The sequence below is a fragment of the Sprattus sprattus genome (assembly GCF_963457725.1).
Source record: "Sprattus sprattus genome assembly, chromosome: 14".
Lineage (NCBI taxonomy): Eukaryota > Metazoa > Chordata > Actinopteri > Clupeiformes > Clupeidae > Sprattus > Sprattus sprattus.
The window spans coordinates 31,772,711-31,796,705 of NC_137912.1; the positions used below are offsets into that span (position 1 = coordinate 31,772,711).

The following is a 23,995-nucleotide window of genomic DNA, read 5'->3' on the forward strand; positions in this document are numbered from 1 at the left end:
CAGTTGTGCAACAAGTACTACCTCTGACAGTATATTTAGCATGCCTGGAAACATTGCAGTCTCTGTAGGACAACATGTTGGTGCCCATTTGTTGAACTATCATATACTCTCTCCCCTTACCCTCTTGTTTGTCATTTATGCCAGTATATGTATATGCCTTCTCTGTACACACAGTCATTCTTAAATTCACTGTGTTTGTAATGGCTATACCGTAATGCACATTGTTTTCATACTTCAAAATTCAGTAGCAAGGGAGATGAGTGCTTTTAATCAGCTGTGCCCCCCCAGAATTATTCTCTCTTTTTATACAGGGTACTTGTTTGGTGAAATATTTGCAATGGTTCACTGATTGTGTCTTTCCTTCTCTATACAGGAAATGTTGCAAAAAAGCCTTCAAAAAAAAGGTTGAAGAAACCCACACATGTGATTTCCTCACGTCGATCCAATCCTTCAAATGATATATTTATGGAAGATAGCTCGAACACAGAAGATGCTTCTAAAAAAACAAGGAAAAGGGCCTCTCCAAAACAGGAAGTGCCATCTCCAAGGATCACAATTAAGTTGACAACTAAAGCAACAATGAAGAAGGAAGATAGTGGTCCTCCAAAAGTGGTGCAGAAAATGAAAGGACTAAAATTATCATCAAAAGCCAGGAAAACACAAGGTGCCCAAATATCTGGTGTCCATGTGAAATTAAAAAGAGGAAAAGAAGTTATTGGAGAAGCACTTGGCTGTGGAGACGGAGATAAGGATCAGCCTTTAATAACCAAGCGCCGCGGCCGCTCCGCCCACAAAGCAGCAGATTCCAATGTTCCTGAGAAGTCTGAAGTTCAACGTCATGACCAAAAATCAGATGCTAAGTATCAAAACGTTGCACGCAAGCCAGATTCTGCACTGACCATTGAGAATTTGGCATTAAGTGCTGAGAACGTTGAGAAACTTGAAGAAAGAACTGATGATGACAAATTGCTCATCAGGACGTGCCACAGAACCACTTCTTTGCATCCTAATGATGTTGGAGGATCAATGAAAAAGCAAGATCAAAGTATAAAAGTCTTGGCAGAATCTTTATTTGAGGCCTCATCTTTTGATGATTTCAAGCCAGTGTCCAAAAAGAAAAAGAATAAACGGAAAAAGAAAAACCACAAAGAAGCTCGAATCAATACTGTAAACCCTGTTGCAGGAGATGCACCTCCATCTGTGGATTCAGAGATGGGACATTTTAAAACTGGCATAGACATGGGAATCCCTGGTTTAAAGCTGACAAGGGTCAGAAATACCAAATCTTCATCAAAAAGAAAGCGTAATAAGTTTGTATGGACCCTGACATTGGTCCAAGGCAAAAGTAAGGGCGGTCAGATGCAAGGGCTGGAAAAATCAAGCAAAGGCAATTCTAGTATAGATTCTCTTCAAATGCACAGTTCTCCTCAAGATGAACCACTTGTTCCTCTAAGTGAACCTCCCTCAGATGAAGTGGAAGCTACGATTGAAAATCCTCTGGTCAAACACAATGATCAAGATAAGTCATCTACAAGTGCAGAGGTTTGCATCCTGTCTCATGAGCTGGAAACTCAAGAGCCTTCTTCTCCACATCCAGAGGAAACCACTCGGGCAGAATGTGATGAGTCGCATAGTAATGAGGTAGTCCCACCCCTTCAGATTAAGGTGGTTTCCACACCAAGAAAACGTAGCAGTTCAAAGCAGACATTTTTAATTAATCAAGTCTCTCAGACTCAGAGGGAGGGAGAGGTGTTTACGAAAGATTTTTCAGAAACAACAGAGTTGATTGAAAGATCTTCTCCAATTCCACAAGTTAGACAGAGCTCATCTGTCAGTACCATAAGAAAAAAACGCTCAAGGCATAAACCATGGACTACCTACAAACGCAAGCCCAAAAAGAGCTCAGAGCAGCAGGACAAAGCATCTGTTGCTGCAGAATCTGATTGTGATCCCTTGACACCAACAACCCCAGAACCCAATAGTAGCCATTGTGGATTTTCAGGACAAAAATCGAGGCCCCTATTGACAGATCTAACAGGTATTCAGAATGCAGAAATGTCTGAACCTCTTTCACCAGAGTCAGTCCCATGTAAATCATCTACTTTCCCAGATGTTCAAACTGAAATTATAGATGAAAGCGGAAAACAATCCTTCCAAGAAAGAGAGGTGTTGGTGTTGGAGCCTTCAGGCAGTGGAGATCTCAAAACGCAAACAGATATTGTGAAGTTGCCACTCAGACATGGAAAGAGAAGACGCAGGGTTTTGATTGGACGAAGAATGAAAATGCAAAAGCAAGGGAAATTAACAAAGGGTAATGATAGCTGCTCCCCAGTAACCTCGTCTAGCCCTGTCAGTAAACTAATTGGTGTTCTCAACACCAAATATAGGAAAAGACAAGTACACACAGGACTTCATTACTTGGAAACCCAGAGGTACAAAGCCAACACGGATAATACATCTAAACAAAGGGACAAGATCTTTGGTGGAGAAGGGAAGGATGGAGCTGGTGATGAAGCTATCTCCGATTCTATGGCAAGTCAGCGTGGCAAATCAAAGTGTATCAAAAATATAAAGCATTTCATTATGCCAGTTGTTACTGCTCGATCCTCTCGAGTGATTAAGACTCCGAAGAGATTTATGGATGACACTGGTATGTCTGTTCTTCCACGTAGAAACTCTCCAAAGAAGGCACACCAGTTTAGTTTTCAATCAAAGTTGCAGAAGATAAGCCTTGATTTATCTGACACAGAGGCCAAGTCTGTGTTTTGTGTGAAGGAGGAGGAGGAGGAGGAGGAGGATGTGTTAACAGAATCTCAGTTAAATCTTGATGTGGTCTCAACTCCGCCATTGAGTCAAAAGGAGGTGGATGTGGACAGCAGAACACATCTACAATCTCAGAAGATTGCTGGAAAAAGGAGATCCCTCTTGAGAGACCCAAGTTTCAAGTGGCATGCACTAGGACCAGTGGGAGAAGAAGTGTACACATTGGATACAAATGATGAATATGATTATGAAAAGTTTCTGGCTAACGAAGAGTTCCAAACTCTGATAGATTCTGAACCATCCACCTTACCACTCTCCACTGAGGGGAAAAAAAGATCTCGAAAGTTCAACAAGAAAATGTCAAACCTGAAGAAGTCCAAGAAGCTGAAGAAACTAAACCAGGGACTAGCAGGTCAGAAGAGGAAAAAGATGGCACCCAGTGTGGTTGTAAAGACCCCCTTGTTGCCTTGTGATTTAGACAAGATCAAACAAGAGGATCTAACTGGTCCAGATCACTCCCCTCCCAAGGGTGATAAATCAAAGCTGAAGATAGAAGACCTTGATAGTCCTGGAGTTGTACGAAAGGTCTCTGTTAGTGTGCGTGCTCTTAGCTCCAAACTCTTGGCGATGCAGTATGGTGCACATGACTTCTTTGAGATCAATACCCTTCCAGACAATGTACTGGGTCAGTAAATCTTTCCTGTTCAGTAAATCAATACTGTTACAATAATTTCTGCAACTGCCCTTGTGAATTATGCATCATTAAATATGATATTTTACATGGCCGTTTGCAATCTTTACATTGATAAGAAGCAGTTTTGGTTACAACATTCTTAGTACCAGTGAATAATTTGTTATAAACATTGATATGCTGAATGACTCGTACTAAGTAAAGTAAACTGCCAAAATGAATGTCTGCTTTAATTTATTGATTTATTTATTGATTTATGTCGATATTTCAGACGAAGGCCCTGTGGTCTCTGAAGTCAGCAACGTTTCACAGGATGATGACTTTGAACATAGGCTTGGCAAAAAGCTTTTGGATGCCGAAGAGAAGGGTACATCACAGCGTGTTCGCCTCACAGGCGCAAACAAAAGGATGTTCAACCTTCTCAAGAAAGCCAAAGTTCAACTCATCAAGATCGATCAGCAGAAACAGTTAAAGTCTGTTGGGGTATGTATTACTATTGCAAGACTATTATTTTTTTCTTTGGTCTTCGTGAAGCAGTGGAACTGTTGTCAGAAACTGGTAGTATTTACTGGTAGTATTACCTATTACCAGTCCCTACTAACGTTTTTCTTCTCCTGTGTTTATTGTGCCCAGCTTGTCACAGATTCATTTGCATCACAGGAAGCTGGTGTCGGAGTAGTTAAGCGACGAAGAGGAAAACATAAGAAGCTTTCGAAGTTAGAAAAGGGAGACTGTCCACTAGATCAGGTACAACCAATATTGAAGCCTGAACACATGTTCTTGTGCTTTGGCTTCAGTCGTGGCCTCATGCTAGAGCCACAGCCATGCACTCCACTTCTGCACGGGGTTAGGGTTTGGCTTCATGAAACACGCATTCCACTTAGGTGTTTTTTATAGCCAATTCTGAAGCATTTGTTTTGCCAGTTTCTTTGACTTATATTAGCAGAAAAACACTTGAGGCGGAAGCTTATTTTCTTTATCAATTCTCTAGACAACTCTCTTCCTTTGCCTGCCTGAGGGTGAGCGTGATTCAATAGCTTAAATGTAGGGCTTAGGCAGAAATTGAATACAGTGTACATATATTATTGTATAATCACCTGTAACTATGAATGGTGTTTTTGTTAGCTTAGAATGAGGTCTTCATACCTACATATAGGGAGTGGGTTGTCTTCCATTAAGTCCACCATGCTGTGCTTCCATGTTTCTACAGTAGCAAAGAGGGGCCAAGCCACAACACTGACTCTAGAGAAGGCATTTTTACGTTGAAGTGGCAGCTTGAATTTGGTGCTGCTATAGCACCAGTTGAAGTAGAAGAAAGAAAAGTAGGCCGTGCTACTGCTGGTGCTGGCTAACCATATTATGTTGAGAAGTTTGAGAACCTAAATTTTGACCAATGGAGGATTATATTCATTCTTTAGCACAAAATGGATAAGCAAAATGAAATCGGGACAAGCGACGGCAGATAACAAGGATAAACAATAGTGTCATTGAGAAGTTAGCGGTTTTCTGCTAGACTGGTAATTTAGTCTACCAATCTATAGGCAATCTGTTTCATAGCTTTGGCTAAAACATTGTTACCAACACAGTTAACCTTTTTATAGTGTTGAAAATATACTGCTGCCAGGACTAAACTAGTAATGATCCTTGATATTAGATCCAAAACACCTCCACGTTACCGTGATCATCCCACAGCTGCTGAAAGTTCTTGCCACTCAGGAGCATTATGATCAAATTAGGAGTGCATGGCTACATAGGGCTCGAGACGAACTTTTTGGCTTAGGAGCACTGTGCTCCTAACCCGGAAAAATTGGGGGCACCAGCAAATATCTAGGCGCACCGCTATAAAAGGCGTGCTGGAAAACCGTTATTCTGTCACTTCCGGGTTTATAAAATACCTTAAGGTCATTTTTCAAGGTAGCAGGTTGCAGCCTTGAAGCTGCCTATTACCTAAAAATATGTGCGCCAGCTCCCTCCGGCAACTGCAAATTGTAAACAAAGAAGAAGGACCACACTCCGTTTACAGATGTGTTGTGTTTTTTTAAAGTTACAGAGAAATAGACACTGTACTATCCGATAACACCGTTATTGTAACCAGCAATAATGGTTGATGTGATTTGTGAGGCGTCAGTCAGCCAACTTTCTAACACTAGCACATTAGCCTAACGTTCTTTCAGCTTACCAACGTCACATGCTATATTAAAAGACCGCTCGAAATCACCTGTAAAAATATATCTCGCATCAGACATCTTCTTTGCGAGACATCAAGGTAGTAAGACGCCTATCTTACTTTTAAGAGTTAGGGCAAGAGATTTTAACTTAGAACAAATCATATGCACAGAGTGCGTTAGAGTTGTGTCTGCGCCTCATAGCAATACAACTAACTTGTTCAATCACCTGAGATTTCACCAGAAACCACAGTATGATGAATGCATTAAGGCTGAAGTTAACGTTACCTCACTGAATCACCGCCCATCTCCAACATCAACCCAGAAGACCATAACAGCGAGCTTGCATAGCGCGACAGGGTATTAATCCCAAATGTATTTATATTTTGCTTCAGGTGAATAAGAACTAGGGCCAATAGTTTTCCGTTTCAAAAAAATGCATTTTCCGTTTTACTTTTGGTGAATTCCGTTTTTTTCTGTTTCAGCTCATTTTGTTCACCCTGAGGTAGATTGATTGCTTAAAATGAGTGAATAATACGTGCCCTTCTTAGATTGTCGTTTGCCAGCCATCAACAGAACAGAAGACTTACATTTTTTTGTTTTAAATGCGATTGGGAAGACGAGCAAATGAATGTGACTAAATGTGGCGGTAGCAAAGTGTGTGTGTGTGTGTGTGTGTGTGTGTGTGTGTGTGTCAACCGTTGAAAAGGGGGGCGTGGCCGGAGCAGAGTTCAGCGCAGATGTGAAATTTCCTGACAGCTTTTTTTCTTCAATTAATGTTTGTTCATTGTTGCGATCGTTGTTGTGTTTATTTGAAAGATATTTAGTCTTACCAGGTAAAATACAGGGTGTTTCGGGCGATTTTGATGCACATTATTATGTTTCCGTTTGAAATGTTGCAGTTCCGTTTCAAATGGTCCTTTCCGCAAATTCCGACCGTTTTCCGTTTTCGCGGAAAACCATTGGCCCTAAAGGCCCTGCTACATATCGAGAGTGCAGTCCATGCCTGCAGTGTGGATTTTCTTTCTGATTGAGAATGTGTGGCACATTATGAAGCGTATCATGCGGCAATGAAGGCCGTGTATAATTTCACAGTCGAAGACCTGAATTATGGCCTCATGATAGACATTTCCACTTCATAATCTTAAAGTGGGATCTTCAGTGCCCTAAACTCACATTCACAGTTTAAACAAGATTGAAGTCATACTACACTCAGATTGGAAAAACATTCAATTCAGTGGGTGAAACCTCAAATAATGTGTTGATGTAATTCATATGATATAGTCAATATAGTAAAAGGTGAAAAGAATTTACAAATTACACATTTTTTTAGGCACACTTTATGTTGTCCCAGATTTCTTAAAAATGGGGTTGTATTTATTTTTGTATTATTGGTGTTGAAGTGATATACCCCTGCACACTGTAGTTGCTGCTGATTGAACTGAATGCAAAGGTCCTAGACACATCCTTAACTAGTGGCGTCCTCTCCCCCTCATTGTTAGGACGTTAATAGAGCTGGACCTCGAATTAAGCACGTGTGTCGAGCGGCTGCTGTGGCTCTGGGACAACCACGTGCCATGGTGCCTGATGACATCCCTCGGCTGAGTGCTCTCCCTCTGCATGAGCGCTCAGGCATCTCCCCCTCTCTCCTGGCACCAGGTAAACTGCAATGATGATGGTTAATGATGGTATATTCTTCCTTGCCTTCCAAGAAAGAAAATGAATCATTCCATTGTATAGGTTGGCTTTCTTACCTTTCTAAATCATCAGGAGGAATGTTCAGTGGCAGAAAAGTCTAAAGTGTGTGTTTCAATGTTTAATGTTTCACCCCCTGCTACTTTTTAGTGGTGTCTTTGGAAGGGAGAAATCTTGATTTCAATGTGTTCACCACAATTTAATTTTCAGTACAGAAAATGTTACCATGTTTTTGAGCTTTTATAAATGCCATTAGATCCTCTCTAAGCATATGCTCATTAACCAATAACTAGAAAATAATGCTAAGCTCACAAACAGTTCCTGTGCAAATCTGTGCATTTTAGATTATTCTGCTTCAGTAAAATAGTGAGTGGATTAAAAACATTGAAATGTATATTACCGGAAATTCATAAGTCATACTTTTTGTAGTGGGAAACGTTTGTTGAACTTGGGGAAGAGTGAGTTCTTGGGATTTCAAATTGTATATTTTAAAATTATTATTGGCCAAGTCATATACTTGTGTCTGTAATTTGTACATGCGATTGTGATCCGTGGTATACTGTACTGTGGAATTGGTTTATTTTGTAAACGGATCCATTGATGAGCTCATAAGCAGATCACGCTTAACTTGAATGGCCAGGGCTTGTCTATGAACCGCTGCTATACAGGTCATTCTGATTACAGGAAGGGACTCCCAATAGATCCCATGAACCTACTTGAATTTGTAATGTTTTTTTTTTCTGTCTTGTATTCAAATTTTCTGAAAATTTTAGGTGTTGGATCAGTTTCAGATCCTGAGAGCCCAGATTTACCTGAACAGAAGCCCCTCAAATTCCGTCGCCCCTCACGGAACTGCTTTGGGCTCCGATCCCGGAGATGTGGCGAGTGCAAGGGCTGCTTACACGTAGAGGACTGTGGGAGGTGCATGAACTGCCTAGATAAACCTAAATTTGGTGGGCCCAACACTAAACGGCAGTGCTGTGTGTAAGTGTTTGCTGCTCAAAAATTTGAGCTAGCTACCAGTCTCATTATTTAACAAATTCAAACATTTGTTTAGCAAGTAACTGCTTCCTTTGTCATGTAACTGTCAAGTTTAAGAAGAATCAATGTGTTATAGCTCTCTTGGAATATATTTAAAGCATAAATTGTTTCCTATGCTGAAAGAATGAAGAGGTGTGACCAGATCGAAGAAAGGAAGGCATTGCGTCTCTCAGGAAAGTTACATAAAGGTATGTCTTGTTTAATAACATACTTTTTGTTAGTGATGCAGTTGAACAAATGTATGCTTTCCTTTGATCAAAGAGTATAGCATCTGACATCCAGGCAGAAAGCGTATACATCCCCCAAGGGACATGAGTGGAAGTTTAACCCTCTGGACTTTGATTTGGCCTTAAATCTCCATGGTGGGAAAAAAAAAATCGATTATTCGATTTTTCTTGATTCTCTCTAAAACGTTTCTCTCTCGATTCAGAAAAGTTCATAATCGATTTTACACATCCATTTTATGTTGAAATGCAAGCTGCATCGATTTTTGGATTGTTCATAGAAAAAGCTTTTCCTCTAATAAAAAATAGAGAAGGTAATTCATCTGTTGATTTTCTTTAATTATCAAACACAAAGTAGGAAGTGTAGCAAAGACTCTGAGTAGCAAACTCAAATGTTTTAAAAGTCGAAATGGATTGATTATCGGTTTAGATTTGATAATTGTTTTTTTTACACATCCGTTTTATGTTGAAATGCAATTATCGATTGATTATCGATTATCAATTCGAAACCGATAAAACGATTATCGATGCATTTCGACTATTAAATCATTTGAGTTTGCAACTCAGAGTCTAAAATCACTTCCTACTTTGTGTTTGATAACTAAAGAAAATCAACAGATGAATTACCTTCTGTATTTGCTTTATTAGAGAAAACGCTTTTAATGGTCACAATTTTGACTTTCTATGAGCAATGCAATAGTCGATGTAGCTTGCATTTCAACAAAAAATTACAAAATAGATTTAAAATCGAATCGTTGAACTCTGAATCGATATCGAATCGTGAGGTGCCAAGAGATTCCCACCCCTATAAACAAATAATAGCATTGACATCAACCTTCTCAATTATCCAAGAAATCATATGACTAATCTATTCCTCATTTAAAACCTATTCCAAATAAATGTTATTTCAAATATGCCGTCACAGTTAGCAGTTCTATGTGCCTGCAATGACTTAATTTCTTCATTTATTGATGTTACACATGGGTGAAAGCCCTTTACCTGATCAATGCTTTAACTCTTTGGTGACTGCCCAAAAATTGGCAATTTTTAGTGACTTTTTGTAAATCTTGGATATCTCTGCAAATATTGCACATAACACCATATATTATGATTCATTTTAAAGGGTGATCAATGTAGAATAGATGTAAAAAAAAAAAATCTCTCAATTTAAATTATTAAAAAATAGTTTATGCTTATTTATGCGGCGATATTTCTGAAATAAAACACAAAATGTAGGTGTAATCTGCTATGGTTGCCATCATGTTTAAATAACTGCAATTGTGCAAACGCTAAGTTTAAGTATATATTGTAAGGAATCATCCTGCCAAGTTTGGAGTCAATCTGACAAAATCTTCATCTCCTTTCATGCATCTATAGGTCGCTGACAAAAAAAAACATTTTTTCGAAAAAACATAATTATTTAGAAAAAAAACTTAATTTTTCCCCCCAAAAATGTTTTTTCTGTATCTTTTTGAAACACCATTTATTTGCCTAAATAGATATAAAACATGACACTATAGAACATTTGAACAACAGGAACAACAATTATTTTATATGCCAAATTGACATATTTTCAGGTTACTTCAATAAACAAACATGGCATGGAAGGTCAAGAGTTACTGTGCCAAACTTGAAAACTACAAAGCTATTACGAGAAATAACAACACAAATGCAAGTATAGAAATATATAATCATTTATTTTGGTTGATCAAGATAAAAAACAAAAGAACTATGAGACAGAAGTGATACCATTGTATTAGGGATGCACCGATACCACTTCTTTACAAACCGATACGAGTCCGAGTATTTTTATTTGTTTACTTGCCGATACCGAGTACCGATACCGATACTTCCAAGATTTGGTTTCCATGAAAGATTTTATTTTATCCTCTGTAGGTTATGTCAAGCCTATAGTACAACATTAACAGAAGGCTATCCCAAGCCAAAAATAAACAGCTTTCTGGTTTAAACAAACAAAAAAAAGAGTCAATATCATCACATTAGACAAAATGTAAATATAGACAGATGGCAATTTAATTTGCTGCAGTCTGCTTAACAAAAAGTGAACAGAACTATCCTGAATAAGAACATGAGCACAGTTCAGTTACAAAAGGATGAACAACTCTCTTCCTCCCCTTCTCTCTCTCTCTCTGTCTGTGTGCGTGCGCATTTTTTTCTTTTGAAAGACGTCAGTAAAGATTGGTTGCTTTGGTCTCTTGCGCCACTGGCATGAGTGAACTTAGTGTGCTTAGCACTATGTTGCGTCTTCAGATGTTTAATCAAATTGCTTATGTCAAACAAAGTACTTTCCTTTCCGCCCCTCGACACTGTAACAGTGCAGATCTTACACTGTGCCTTACTCCTGTCATAATTTATCTTAAAATGAGTCCAAATCGCTGTTAAGGCAGCACAACGGTATAGCGATTTCTTACTAGAGTTTAATGTTGACTATGAACTTGGCTACGTTCTTGCAGCCAAATTGACACTTGCCTGATGTTTTTCCTGTGTTAGGGAAGTTGTTTGCAACCTAGCCAACATAGCTATCACAATAACATTGCAAAGAAGTTAACGCAAGAGCACTAAATATTAGCATCAGGCGGAAAAACAAAAAAAAAAACGTAATACTAGCATCAATGTCCAAGAGTGTTAAAACAACCTTGCTAACATCGCTAACGGGATGTCTTGCTAGCGGCTACTTGCTAGCGGGTGTTTATGACAAACTAGCAAGTCAACAAGATTCCTGAAACACAAGACAAGGCAGACGTCCTCTTTTACCCTCACATGTCCTCCTTTCGAGACCTAAAAGCGTCCGGGTAAAAGAGGAGAAAACAAATACATTCCCGTCCCCGTCAATCAACCGTAGCAAATGGCAATAATATGTTTTAGGCGCAGCGTCGCTAAAGACAGTAGGCTAGCCCCTACACTTTGCCTATGTAACAGCAGTTCTAAGTTAACTGCAAAACATAAAATAGCCGAAGATAGCACTTACCTTTACTGGAGGTCGTACGTGTTAAGTTTAAAATCTCTAGCGAAACCGTTAGCTTACGCAAGCCACCTCCACACATCGTTTCCAAGCTGTTATTGAATTCATTTAAACTGCAAGTTCAACCTCAACTTATCTGTCTGCAATACCGCTCTCGGCCTCTATGCAACTCGGCGCTCTCACACCTGGCAGGCATAGACAGTAGAGGAGAAGAAAACACACGCTTTAAGACGCAACACTGGGTATCGGTTTTTGGTATCGGTAATTTAAAACGAGTACGAGTACGAGTATTTACTGGTATCGGTATCGGTGCATCCCTACATTGTATAAAATAATTTGTATCGCGATCTAAATGCGGGACATATGACACGAACGAATCCATGAATGACACGTCATTCCACGTGGACCCTCGGTTATTTTCAAGAAAACGTCTAATATCTTCCAATAACCCCTTCCAAATAATAATATAATGTTCAAACGTTTAGTGTTACTAAAAATATATGTACATTGATGGCGCAAAAAAGCGGAAATTGTAATGTAAGGATAACAGTGTCGTTCAGGAGTCAACATAGACGCATCTCACCTCAATTCTTGATCAGATCACAATCATTCATTAACAGATTGTCAAGTTCTTACTCTCCTCCACTGCTCATCCTACCAGTTGAACTATCTGCATCGTTATCCTCTTCATTGTCCGTTTGTAAACAAAGCTGAACCGCTTGATCGAGCGTATACACTTTGCTTGAAAACGCCATGTTTGAAATGAAGCGCCGTCAATTTCACCCCCCATAAAACGTCTCTAAACCAATGGTATTTGAGATTGGGTACTAAAATAAAATACTCCCTTGTGACTGGACAACTGTAAACAACATTTTCAGTACCATGGGAACGAAGATTGAGTGAAATAGAACAAGAATGTAACCAAATACGTGACCAGTCATGAGTGACCGAAATTTAAAGGGACCGTCACCAAAGAGTTAAGCAGTTCTCTTCCCATATTTAGTATTCAAAGGCCATTACTCCACTCACGGATACCATTTGATACAGTAATTGTGGCGCCAAATCTGGATTGTCAAATGTTAGATTGACTCTTTCAATAGGACGGTTGAAACGTGGTGGTCAGTCACTACCTGGGGGCTCAGACACAAATGTTGTGTATGCACAGAAACCTTCTTTCACGCTTACAATCGGATGTATCAAGACTGAAATGAACGTGAGAATGTGTTCCTTCACGCCAACTTCATGTCTGGTGTACGCACATTTCCAAAGGTTTTGTTCATTTGGCGACACCTGGAAGTCCCCCTTATGCTTGGAGTAATAAGTGTTTTCAGTTATGTCTCAGCTACACCACTTGAGTTGTGTAATGTTTGTCATTTCTGCCAGTATTACAAACTTCCCTATTCTTTTTAGGCTACTTAAAGCGCAAGCGTCTAAGTCAGAGTGGTGGCCAGTCCAGCACTGAGGAGGGAGATGGTCCAGATGGCATGGAGGATGTTGGCGACAGCCCATCAGTGCGTAAACAGCCCAGACGTTCTGTGAGGCCACGATCCTACTGTGACTTGCTAGATTATGACTCTGATCTGGACATCCTCACCAGCTCCCAGTCCACACCAGCTAAACGCAAGGCACTTGCCGCCCGCAACACTGGTAAATTTCCTATTTCATTAAGATTTCAATTCTCAAAGAAGGTAACTGTTTACAGTACAGCACTTAAGCTACCAACATAGCTCTTTGTCATTGATTGTAGCTCAATGAATCTATACTAAATAATTATACTTTACTCTTGCCCTAGGAACACTTACCTATAAAAGTATGCAAGCAAAAAGCAAGAGCAAAATTGCAACTCTGCATGAAACTAGGATTATATAGATGCTTTACCAGCGTGCACAGAATCATATAGATGCTTTACCATCTATCTCAGAATCATATAGATGCTTTACAATCTATCTCAGAATCATATAGATGCTTTACCATCTATCTCAGAATCATATAGATGTTTTACCATCTATCTCAGAATCATATAGATGCTTTACCATCTATCTCAGAATCATATAGATGCTTTACAATCTATCTCTTAATCATATAGATGCTTTACCATCTATCTCAGAATCATATAGATGTTTTACCATCTATCTTAGAATCATATAGATACTTTACCATCTATCTAAGAATCATATAGATACTTTACCATCTATCTTAGAATCATATAGATGCTTTACCATCTATCTCAGAATCATATAGATACTTTACCATCTATCTAAGAATCATATAGATGCTTTACCATCTATCTAAGAATCATATAGATGCTTTACCATCTATCTCAGAATCATATAGATGTTTTACCATCGTGCTCAGAATCATATAGATGCTTTACCATCTATCTCAGAATCATATAGATGCTTTACCATCTATCTAAGAATCATATAGATACTTAACCATCTATCTAAGAATCATATAGATGCTTTACCATCTATCTAAGAATCATATAGATACTTTACCATCTATCTCAGAATCATATAGATGCTTTACCATCTATCTAAGAATCATATAGATGCTTTACCATCTATCTCAGAATCATATAGATGCTTTACCATCTATCTCAGAATCATATAGATGCTTTACCATCTATCTCAGAATCATATAGATGCTTTACAATCTATCTCTTAATCATATAGATGCTTTACCATCTATCTCAGAATCATATAGATGTTTTACCATCTATCTTAGAATCATATAGATACTTTACCATCTATCTAAGAATCATATAGATGCTTTACCATCTATCTCAGAATCATATAGATACTTTACCATCTATCTAAGAATCATATAGATGCTTTACCATCTATCTCAGAATCATATAGATACTTTACCATCTATCTAAGAATCATATAGATACTTTACCATCTATCTAAGAATCATATAGATGCTTTACCATCTATCTCAGAATCATAGATGTTTTACCATCTACATTTACATTTACATTTAGTCATTTAGCAGCCGTTTTGAAAAAAAAAAAAATGTGTAAACTAGAGTGTTCACGTAAATGGTCGCTGCTCAAGCATACTGTGGGACATATTTGGTGAAGTTGTAAGTGAAGACTATAGAAGTGTTGGGTGCATCCTGTGCAATATGTGTTTGTAGTTGGTCGCTAAAGGCCATTCCAACTTCTGATTACCAAGGTGCCCTCCCTGTATGTTTCCCGTTAAGGTTTTCCAAGTGAAACAAGCAGAGGGCTAGTTAGCTAGCATGATATTAGCTAGTCGGTACTAGGTCTACTTTTGCCGATGTATTTCATAGTCTCCCTTTAGGCTCCAAGCTGTTCTAGCCTAAGCCTTGTTGAATTCAAGAGAATGTGTTGTGCTTTAGCTGCATTTGTTTGACCAAAGGATGTTGTGAACGCTTCAGGTAGGCTATGCTGTCATGAAGGCTTTCCCTCAGATGTCCCCTCAGACATCAGCTAGTCTGTATCCATCACTGACAAATGGCAAACACAGCAATAGTTTCTCTCATTTTAGGATTCAGTGTCAAAGCATTTAACTGTAAATTTTAATTAATGCTCCCAGTATGAAAAAGCTGTACACCCAGTTTTATGCAATCTTTTTGAAATTAGATTTTGAACTGTTACAGCTAGTATGGGTTTTGATTCCATGATCAATAAAAGTAGTAGAGTAGCTGAGTAGCTGCACCCAGTCTTTCACAAACGCAGGTCTTTGCAAATGCCCAAACTGACCACATTAGAGACATAACATCAGACTGCAGATAACAGCTTAGACACAAGATCTTTTTGTCATTTCAAATATATATATTTTGTTGTCTTTTATTTTTTCCAGATGAATACTTGGGGGATTGTTTGCAGGAGGAAGCAGGCCATCGCAAGCCTATCTTTCATAGAGGATTGTCTGGACGCCGTAAAATAGAGAAGGTAATGGTGCTGGAAAGCCTCACTCTAAATCATGTTTGCTGCTCTGAGTCGGATGCTTTCAGCTCGTATGGAAGTCAAATGCAAGAGACGATATTTGTACGCCTTGGCTGGTTTGCAGCAGATAGGTTGGGGATCTCTGGATAGAGCCCATGTTATTACTCAAAACATCTGACTTTCCTGCAGTGTGAACATAGCTCATTTTCAACAGTTGGTTCAGGGTCTGAAACGTTCTCTATACCACACTTTTCTTGCTCTGTTGGACTAGCCACTATCGCTGGAAGGGTGAGAGTGTGTGTGATTCTTTCTGCCTTGTGCAGGGCCCTCTGGAGCAGACTCCCCCCAGCGTCCTGGCAGCCCTGGCCAATGGCTTTAATCAGTTCGAGAGGGAGCCCTCATCAGAACCCACACACAAGATCAGAGTCGACTTCAAGGTAATATGCTACAGTCAGTTCAGTAATGTTCTGTTTTTTTCATGCCTCACATTAACCCATTAAAGCAGGGTTCATTTTAACATACTTCATTTTGTGTTTGGTCACATGGGACTAATGCTTTCTAAAGAAGTATGGCTTAAAAGTAGGAGTTGACATGAAGATATGGCGCATTGCTCATATTGACATAGAGTTGTCTGTTGTCTGGCTTAATATCAAATATTATACTTGTTTATGGAGACTTTTCCATCGTATTCAATGGGGAATTAGTCAACATTCCGATCAATGTATTTTTGATGATGTTAGTTAATCTAGCCATACATCATCCTTGAAACATGCATTGAATTGTAAAGGAACTAAGCTTAAAGTGCGTATGACACCTTAAAAAAAGGTAAAAGGCATATAAGTATCAAAACTATACATAAAACGTAGTACTTTGAAGTCATGTTTAAACCCGAAGATTGAAAAATGAAGTTTGTACGGAGTTTCAAAGTGTGGTTTTCGCAACTCTTATCGTAAAACAGTTGCCGGCTTACCTGAAATCTGTCAGGTGGTCCCTTGACGTCAGCGTCGGTAGACTTCATTCTAGAACTAGTGATGGAGGGTGAAGACTGGAGCGAAGATTCAGAAATTGAGGAAGACTATGATCCGGATCAGTTAGTACACGAGATTGTGGGCATTGAGCCGTACCGATTCGAGCCCTATCTGGATGACGAGCCAGCAGAAGAGGCGAGGTCTGAAAACGATGACAATGTGCAGAGGTGGAGTGGCCATCGGGACGACTGGGAGATTGCCCGGTCTTCCCGGCAGGTCAATAAGCTCACGAGAAGCAGCCTGAAGACTGCACGCAGCCGTGGAAAGTTCATGAGCGGCCCATTGAGTTAAAATAAATGTCAATCAAATCGTGCTCCTGTAAAATTTGCCATGAACTCCAACAGCTAAACTCTGATGTAGTCCAACCAATATATATAACACTAGTTGTCGATCTTCTTCTCACTTATGGTGGGTGCCGAACTCACTTTCATTAATCCAGCCTTCTGATTTTTGTTTAACCTCCTATCTTGATCTAATTCTTGTTATTCAGACGTTATATAACTTTCATGACCACAAATATAAATTGGCCAGCGATTTAAATTTTTTTTTTTTGTTCAAAAATTCATGTAGAATGGTCAAAGCAAAGCCTCATGGGAAATGGCACCTGCGTATCGCTCTGCCTTTGTACAGTGAACGTAACTTGGGCCAGATGGGCTCGTTGTGAGCTGGTGGTGGGCCGGTCGACTTAGACCTTGTTGACAAGTGTGACCAATTTCAAAAGAGTCCCGCCATTGCCGTCATTTCCCTTTTATAACGCGGGGCGGAAGTGAGTTACTTGCGAAGTTGATAGCTCAGTGGCGCGGAATTCAAATGTTGATTTTAACAAGTATATTTATATATTTTAAGTAAACATATATATCGATTGTGTAATACCTCCTTTGTTTTATTTATTTAAAAAATGTTGTATTGAGGTGTCATATGGGAAAGGGAAAAAGGAAAAACATGGGAAAAGTCTCCATAAAAAAATATAAATCTTACCTTATGCCTAACATTAGTTAATACCAGTCAATATTGGTATTGTCTATTTAGATGTATAACCATAAATTAATATATAAGACTATACAAATTCCTTCATGCTAACAAGCTATTTTGTACAATTTCTCTAAATATCTGAAGTCCCATGTGACCAAAGACTAAATACAGTATGATAAGAGAACAGCCATGTCTCACAATCATATAATGGGTATGAATTATCTCAGAAGATGATAAAAAGTACACACTTCAAAAGGAGATTGAAAGTGCACACATATTTGGGATTCAATGAACTCAGAAGATTTAAAGTGCACACATATTTTGTGTGTAAATAGGAAAATACCCAAAATTGAAAGCCAAACCCATATTAAATATAGTCTTTGAACTAGTGTGGGTTAAGCTGTATAACACTTTTATAGTCTCCCATGTCTGCCACAATGGAACTCATTCAGATTAGAGCAGGTTTCTTTGCCTGTGCTGCGTACAAGCCTGAAGCACTCATCAACTACCAGATACAACTAACTGTTGAAGTAACTTTTAATCATATGTAACCATAGAACAAAAAATTGGGGGGGGAATCGATCAAAAACTATCAAAATCAGTCTGGTATTGACTAACAGTGCGAATCCATACCAGCGACGCGACCAAATTCCATCGCTTCCATCGCTTTGAGTGGGCGTGGTGAGGCGTGTGGAACTAGCATGCAGTCCTACAATTTTCAAACCGTCAAAGACGACACCAAACAATCTCATTGGCCGCCGCCAGGAAAAATCGCTCCTCATTTGCATAAGTTTCAACATGTTCGAGTTTCCAGCGGTCGCGTCGCCCAGATCGCTGGTCTACGTCACAATGGACTGGCTCCCGTTGAAATGCATGAAATGTCAGAAATCGCGTCGCTCATGTCACTGGTATGGATTCGCACAGTAAGAACGCTACAACCAGCAACTGCTAAATGGTTATACAATTGAAACTTAAGGTGCAAGCATCTGCGTGGAAGTAAAGCGCTTGTTTTCACCACTGATGCACTCATAATGGTGTGATAAGTGTCTGCCAACCTGTAAAGGGGTAGACGGTGTCTGTTCACCTCACTGACGCTAAGGAAACTGTAGAAAATGACTGTTTAAGTTTAAAGTAGGGATTTCAGTTTCTGTAGAAACAGAATGCCAGTCATGTTGTGTGTTTCAGTTTCAGTTTGTTTATTTGATTAAGAGGGACAGTGTACATTAATAAACATTCAAATGTGAATGCACCCAATTGTAGCCAAAAGGCTAGTTTCCATTGGCAGTCCCCTGCCAGAGTGAAAAAGGCTAAACAACCTTCTAAAAGGCATTTACTTGTATATCAAACATGTTCTCTCCCCCCTCCCAGGAGGACTGTACCTTAGACAATGTGTGGCAGACGGGAGGCCTGAGCATACTGACCTCCGTGTCTCTGGTGCCACAGCATGTGTGTCTCTTGTGTGCCAGTCAAGGCCAGCATGAGGTGAGTGCACTTCATTTACTGCCCTAGAGTGCTCATAGCCTTTCCAAATGGCACACTTATTATTAGTTTATTTATTATTAGCATTTGTCCAGTGTACTGTAATGATAAGTATTCCTGTTTCTGATTCTTCTTGATTAGTTTTCACTATGAATGTCATAAAAGATATATCTCAGTATATTTTGATGTATTAAAGTTAGCCAGCATCAATATTACACGCCACATATTAATGATTTCCAATTCATTCAGTTGGCATTCTGTTTAATTTAGTCTTGAAGACTAGCTTTGGGAGACCTCAAGGGGGCAATATAAAGTTTAGTTCTTCTGAAGTTACCTTGCTCACCTTTCTCACCTCTACTTGTGGGCCTCCCTCTGGGAATGTGTTTTGCAGACTAAATAGGCTAGGGGAATGATGGATAAACAATATTGGAGTTTTGGGGAAAGGGCAAAAAAAAAGCATGGTTTGGAGTTTTCTCAAACTAGGGTTGAAGTTTAGTTAAGTTGCTCAGACTAAGCTGTGACACATGGTCTCTTCTGTCTCCTTGAGCATGAAAGGTGATAGAGGGGGAAGGTGCTGAAGATGTTTCATCCATTTCAGTTAACAGAAGGGAAGTGAGGAGAGAATCAGAGACATGGCAGATTCATTCATACACATATCAGGATAAGCATGCTACTATATGTGGCAAACGTGCACAATACATTCAAACATAAAGATGATATATACATGATACACACAAAATGAATAGTGGATACAATGGGAAGAGAGCATTTGAGTGTTGTAGAACAGCTTAGTGAGTATACAGTGTGCCCGTAAGGTTATTATAACAAGGGAGAGTGAGTATACAGTACAGTGTGCCCGTAAGGTTAATATTACAAGGGGGAGTGAGTATACTGTGTGCCCGTAAGGTTAATATAACAAGGGGGAGTGAGTATACTGTGTGCCCATAAGGTTAATATTACAAGGGGGAGTGAGTATACTGTGTGCCCGTAAGGTTAATATTACAAGGGGGAGTGAGTATACTGTGTGCCCGTAAGGTTAATATAACAAGGGGGAGTGAGTATACTGTGTGCCCATAAGGTTAATATTACAAGGGGGAGTGAGTATACTGTGTGCCCGTAAGGTTAATATTACAAGGGGGAGTGAGTATACAGTGTGCCTGTAAGGTCAATATTACAAGGGGGAGTGAGTATACTGTGTGCCCGTAAGGTTAATATTACAAGGGGGAGTGAGTATACTGTGTGCCCGTAAGGTTAATATAACAAGGGGGAGTGAGTATACTGTGTGCCCATAAGGTTAATATTACAAGGGGGAGTGAGTATACTGTGTGCCCGTAAGGTTAATATTACAAGGGGGAGTGAGTATACAGTGTGCCTGTAAGGTTAATATTACAAGGGGGAGTGAGTATACTGTGTGCCCGTAAGGTTAATATTACAAGGGGGAGTGAGTATACTGTGTGCCTGTAAGGTCAATATTACAAGGGGGAGTGAGTATACTGTGTGCCCGTAAGGTTAATATTACAAGGGGGAGTGAGTATACAGTGTGCCCGTAAGGTTAATATTACAAGGGGTAGTCCCTGCAAATGCAGATATGCAAATGCTCTAAAGGTCACGCTATAAAGAGAGAAATGTGGTCAGTAAACATTTATTTCAGTAGAATAGTAAAGTAAAGCCATTAGAACAAAACTATGTTGACAAGTGAGAAAAGCATACTGTGGATCGCACCCTATGTAGATTTCATGGAGTGGTCTTGTTGGTTTGAACAAGCAAAATTAGTTTTGTTTCTCTATTTGTAATATGTGTCACTCAACCCATGTAACAATGCAGTAATACTAAAGATTGACTGGTATGCAGATGCTGTACTGCCAAGTGTGCTGTGAACCATTCCATCACTTCTGCCTTGATCCTACGGAACGCCCATCTGAGGAGAATAAAGAGAATTGGTGTTGTCGCCGGTGTAGGTCCTGCCATGTTTGTGGACATAAAAGCAAACCTTCAAAGGTACTAGCATAATATGTGCACATTCATTTTTGTTCTAACTGTGTCAGAATAATCAATTTCTCTAAATTAAATAGCAGTGGCAGATATTTCATCTGGGTAAATTCATCAGTTTCAAGAATGTTTTTATGACTTACCAAAGCATTTGTCAACCTCACTCTGAATTACCCCTCTGTTATGTCAGTCCTTGCCCAAGCTGAATTAGGGTGTAATTGAGTGTTTGTATTGAACAGCCTCTGCTAGAGTGTGAGCGCTGTCAGAACAGCTACCACCCCTCCTGCTTAGGCCCTAACTACCCCAAACCCAACAAACGCAAGAAGACATGGGTAAGTCACATGCTGACTACAGTAGACTACACACTACAGAAAACAATGGCTACTAGAAGCATCTAGAAGTACAATTGGTTGAAACAGAGACTTGGCTTGTGAATGCTATTTCCTTTTAATATAACTTTGATGTCCCCTAAAACTGGTCCATCTGTCATGAAGGTGTTATGATCGATCTGTAGCAGTAAAGTTCCTTTTTGCACATCTTTAATGTAGTTATGCCATTTAAAATATCCTGGATATTCAGCATGAATTGTGAGGATCCAGCGTCCTCTCAACAACACATGCAGTACTTTGCAGTAGAACACTGTAGGTGATGCTCTGCTCATCTGTTGGCCAGGTGTGCATGAGCTGCATCAGGTGCAAGAGCTGTGGCGTGACCCCGGGGAAGAGCTGGGACACGGAGTGGAATCATGACAAGGGCCTTTGCCCTGACTGCACCAAACTCAATTCCCAGGGTAAGATCATCTGCTCTGCAACATTTACCATTTGAACTGAACGGCTGCTTCATGGAAGATCCTCTGATATCCAGTTTCATAGCTCGGGTTGAGCTGTGTGTAAAGGGCATATTCTTAACATTAGAGCCTTTAGAATGGAGTTCCAGAAAAATAAACAAAATAATTTGCTCCTTAAGTTGGTCTTGAATGAGTTATCATTAAATTCTTTGCTCTTAGGTTTTGGAGTTGAGATCATCTTGAATGATCTTTGATCAGCACCCTTAATAACGGTCTTTTTCCAACCCTTCTGTGGGCTTAGGTAACTACTGCACAATCTGCTTTAAGTGCTATGAGGACAATGACTATGAAAGCCAGATGATGCAGTGTGCTACCTGCAACCACTGGGTCCATGCCAAATGTGAAGGCTTAACAGGTGAGTCTTAAAGACTTATTTTGACTTTCTTCACACTGCCAACCAAAATCCGATTTTTTTTTTAAGATGCCAAGAAAGCGGATTTCTACAGGTGCATCACTCTGAAGCGAAATACACTTTGTCAAATCTAGAGGAACGAGAGTGCTGGAATGCATACTAGCAGAACGCCAAAGAACTGATATAGAGTGCTTAAATTCTTCTATACTGTTTGAGAGCACCATGGGGATTCTTGGAGGAGTGGTGAACAGCAGTCCATGGCCAGATGCCCAAAACCCTAGTCTTCTGGCACTCTGGGGGAGAGACCTCTGTGCAGGCAGCGCTGGAAAGAACCAACTGGAGTTACTGACGCCAACATTGTTACCACAGCAACCAATGCATATAGGTCAAACTAACTCGGTCTGATCACTTGCAAATAGCAATACGGATAAAACACAGTCAACTCAAAAGATTGATTTTTTTAAATCATTATCAAGAACTAAAGGCAGTTTCAAATATTCTCAATTTGTCAGACTTCCAATGTGTACAGTAAATTGCCATGTACTGAAAGTGTGATACCTGGATCCTGAATCCCTAACCTTTGTGTTATTAGCACTAGAGGTGTGAATATTCACTGGCCTTAGGATTTGATTCAGGTCGATTCTCTCCTGTAGGTCCTTACAAAATCAAACCAAAAAAAAGGCCTCTTTAGTTGATGAAATAAGATCAAATATATTCTATAGCAAAAGGTAGCATAGACAGAAATTGATATATAGCTGAACACAAAAAATGGAAAGTTTATGGATTTCTTTTTGCAAATATTGCCACCAGTGGTAGCAAGTACTAGCATTAAGCTAGTAGGCAGCTTAAGGTATGAAAGCAATGTGCCTATTCACTGATGCGATGGCTGCACATAATACAATGTGTTAAACATTTGGGAAACATGTAGCTGTACTTAGCTAGGATCACAAGATAATCAGTATTATGCACAGGTAGGTAGGTTTCAAGGGTTATGTGCAAGTTAACTTTTCATTCATATATTTAACGGTTGGTTGCAGTGGAATGATTTGTTTTCACAATCTGTAAGCATACTTGACCCTAAAACATGTGTAGGCCTACAGTGTGTATTGTCAGTGCTGTCATTTTACGTTTCATGCATTATAACAGCTGCATGTTGCAGAGAAATGTGTTGGAGCTGTTGGTGTTCATTATGTTAACATGTGGGCCGGGTCATTTCATTTGAAAGATATCACATTTTTTAATTTTAAGGATTTTTTCTCAGCCTTAATTAGCACGTTGCCGTACCTGTTGAGCTACAGCAATGCTCTTCTCTTTTAGATGACCTTTATGAGATCCTCTCCAATCTGCCAGAAAGTGTGGTATACTCCTGTCAGCCGTGCAACACTCATCAGTCCTGCCTGGACGGATCCCTGATAGGAGAAGGAGTGGGATGGAGGGACCTGCTCCAGCTGGAGCTCCGAGCCGGAGTGGAAAAGGTTTTGGCCTGTCTGCTGAGTTCCACTCTCAGTCAGCACCTAGTCACATGCAGCCAGGTAAAGACACTCAACTGCACTCTGTGCGTGTTAGCCCAGTATGCGTTAGATTAGTGGGCGTTAGCTCAGTATGCGTTAGCCCAGTATGCGTTAGCTCAGTATGCGTTAGCCCAGTAAGATGGCACTCAATTTGTGAAGGCTCCCTCTCGACAACCTGACATTTTCTCTCCACTCCTTAGGCAAAACGATTTGGTGTACAATTTAGTATGACTACTTCTAACTGAAGGCAATTGTAGAGACAGAGCAGATTATTCATTTCACCTTCCATGTTTATTTCGATGTTCGAGCGTCCCGAGCGGAAGGTAGCCCCAGTGCCTG

The 23,995-nt window shown here is 39.7% G+C and overlaps 1 protein-coding gene across 5 annotated transcripts in view; it reads left to right on the forward strand.

The window, feature by feature from the left end:
• Nucleotides 1-23,995, forward strand: part of kmt2bb (lysine (K)-specific methyltransferase 2Bb) — a 104,636-nt gene that overhangs the window by 32,971 nt on the left and 47,670 nt on the right. For all 5 annotated transcript variants that reach the window (XM_080851058.1, XM_080851059.1, XM_080851060.1 and 2 more), the window contains exons 3-17: nucleotides 374-3,448; nucleotides 3,726-3,937; nucleotides 4,088-4,201; nucleotides 7,122-7,278; nucleotides 8,088-8,298; nucleotides 8,479-8,543; nucleotides 12,973-13,209; nucleotides 15,393-15,484; nucleotides 15,802-15,915; nucleotides 18,847-18,960; nucleotides 20,809-20,955; nucleotides 21,186-21,278; nucleotides 21,619-21,736; nucleotides 22,035-22,148; nucleotides 23,463-23,677. In XM_080851058.1, the coding sequence (XP_080707184.1) occupies nucleotides 374-3,448; nucleotides 3,726-3,937; nucleotides 4,088-4,201; nucleotides 7,122-7,278; nucleotides 8,088-8,298; nucleotides 8,479-8,543; nucleotides 12,973-13,209; nucleotides 15,393-15,484; nucleotides 15,802-15,915; nucleotides 18,847-18,960; nucleotides 20,809-20,955; nucleotides 21,186-21,278; nucleotides 21,619-21,736; nucleotides 22,035-22,148; nucleotides 23,463-23,677 (5,078 nt within the window). The remainder of the gene's footprint in view (nucleotides 1-373; nucleotides 3,449-3,725; nucleotides 3,938-4,087; nucleotides 4,202-7,121; nucleotides 7,279-8,087; nucleotides 8,299-8,478; nucleotides 8,544-12,972; nucleotides 13,210-15,392; nucleotides 15,485-15,801; nucleotides 15,916-18,846; nucleotides 18,961-20,808; nucleotides 20,956-21,185; nucleotides 21,279-21,618; nucleotides 21,737-22,034; nucleotides 22,149-23,462; nucleotides 23,678-23,995) is intronic.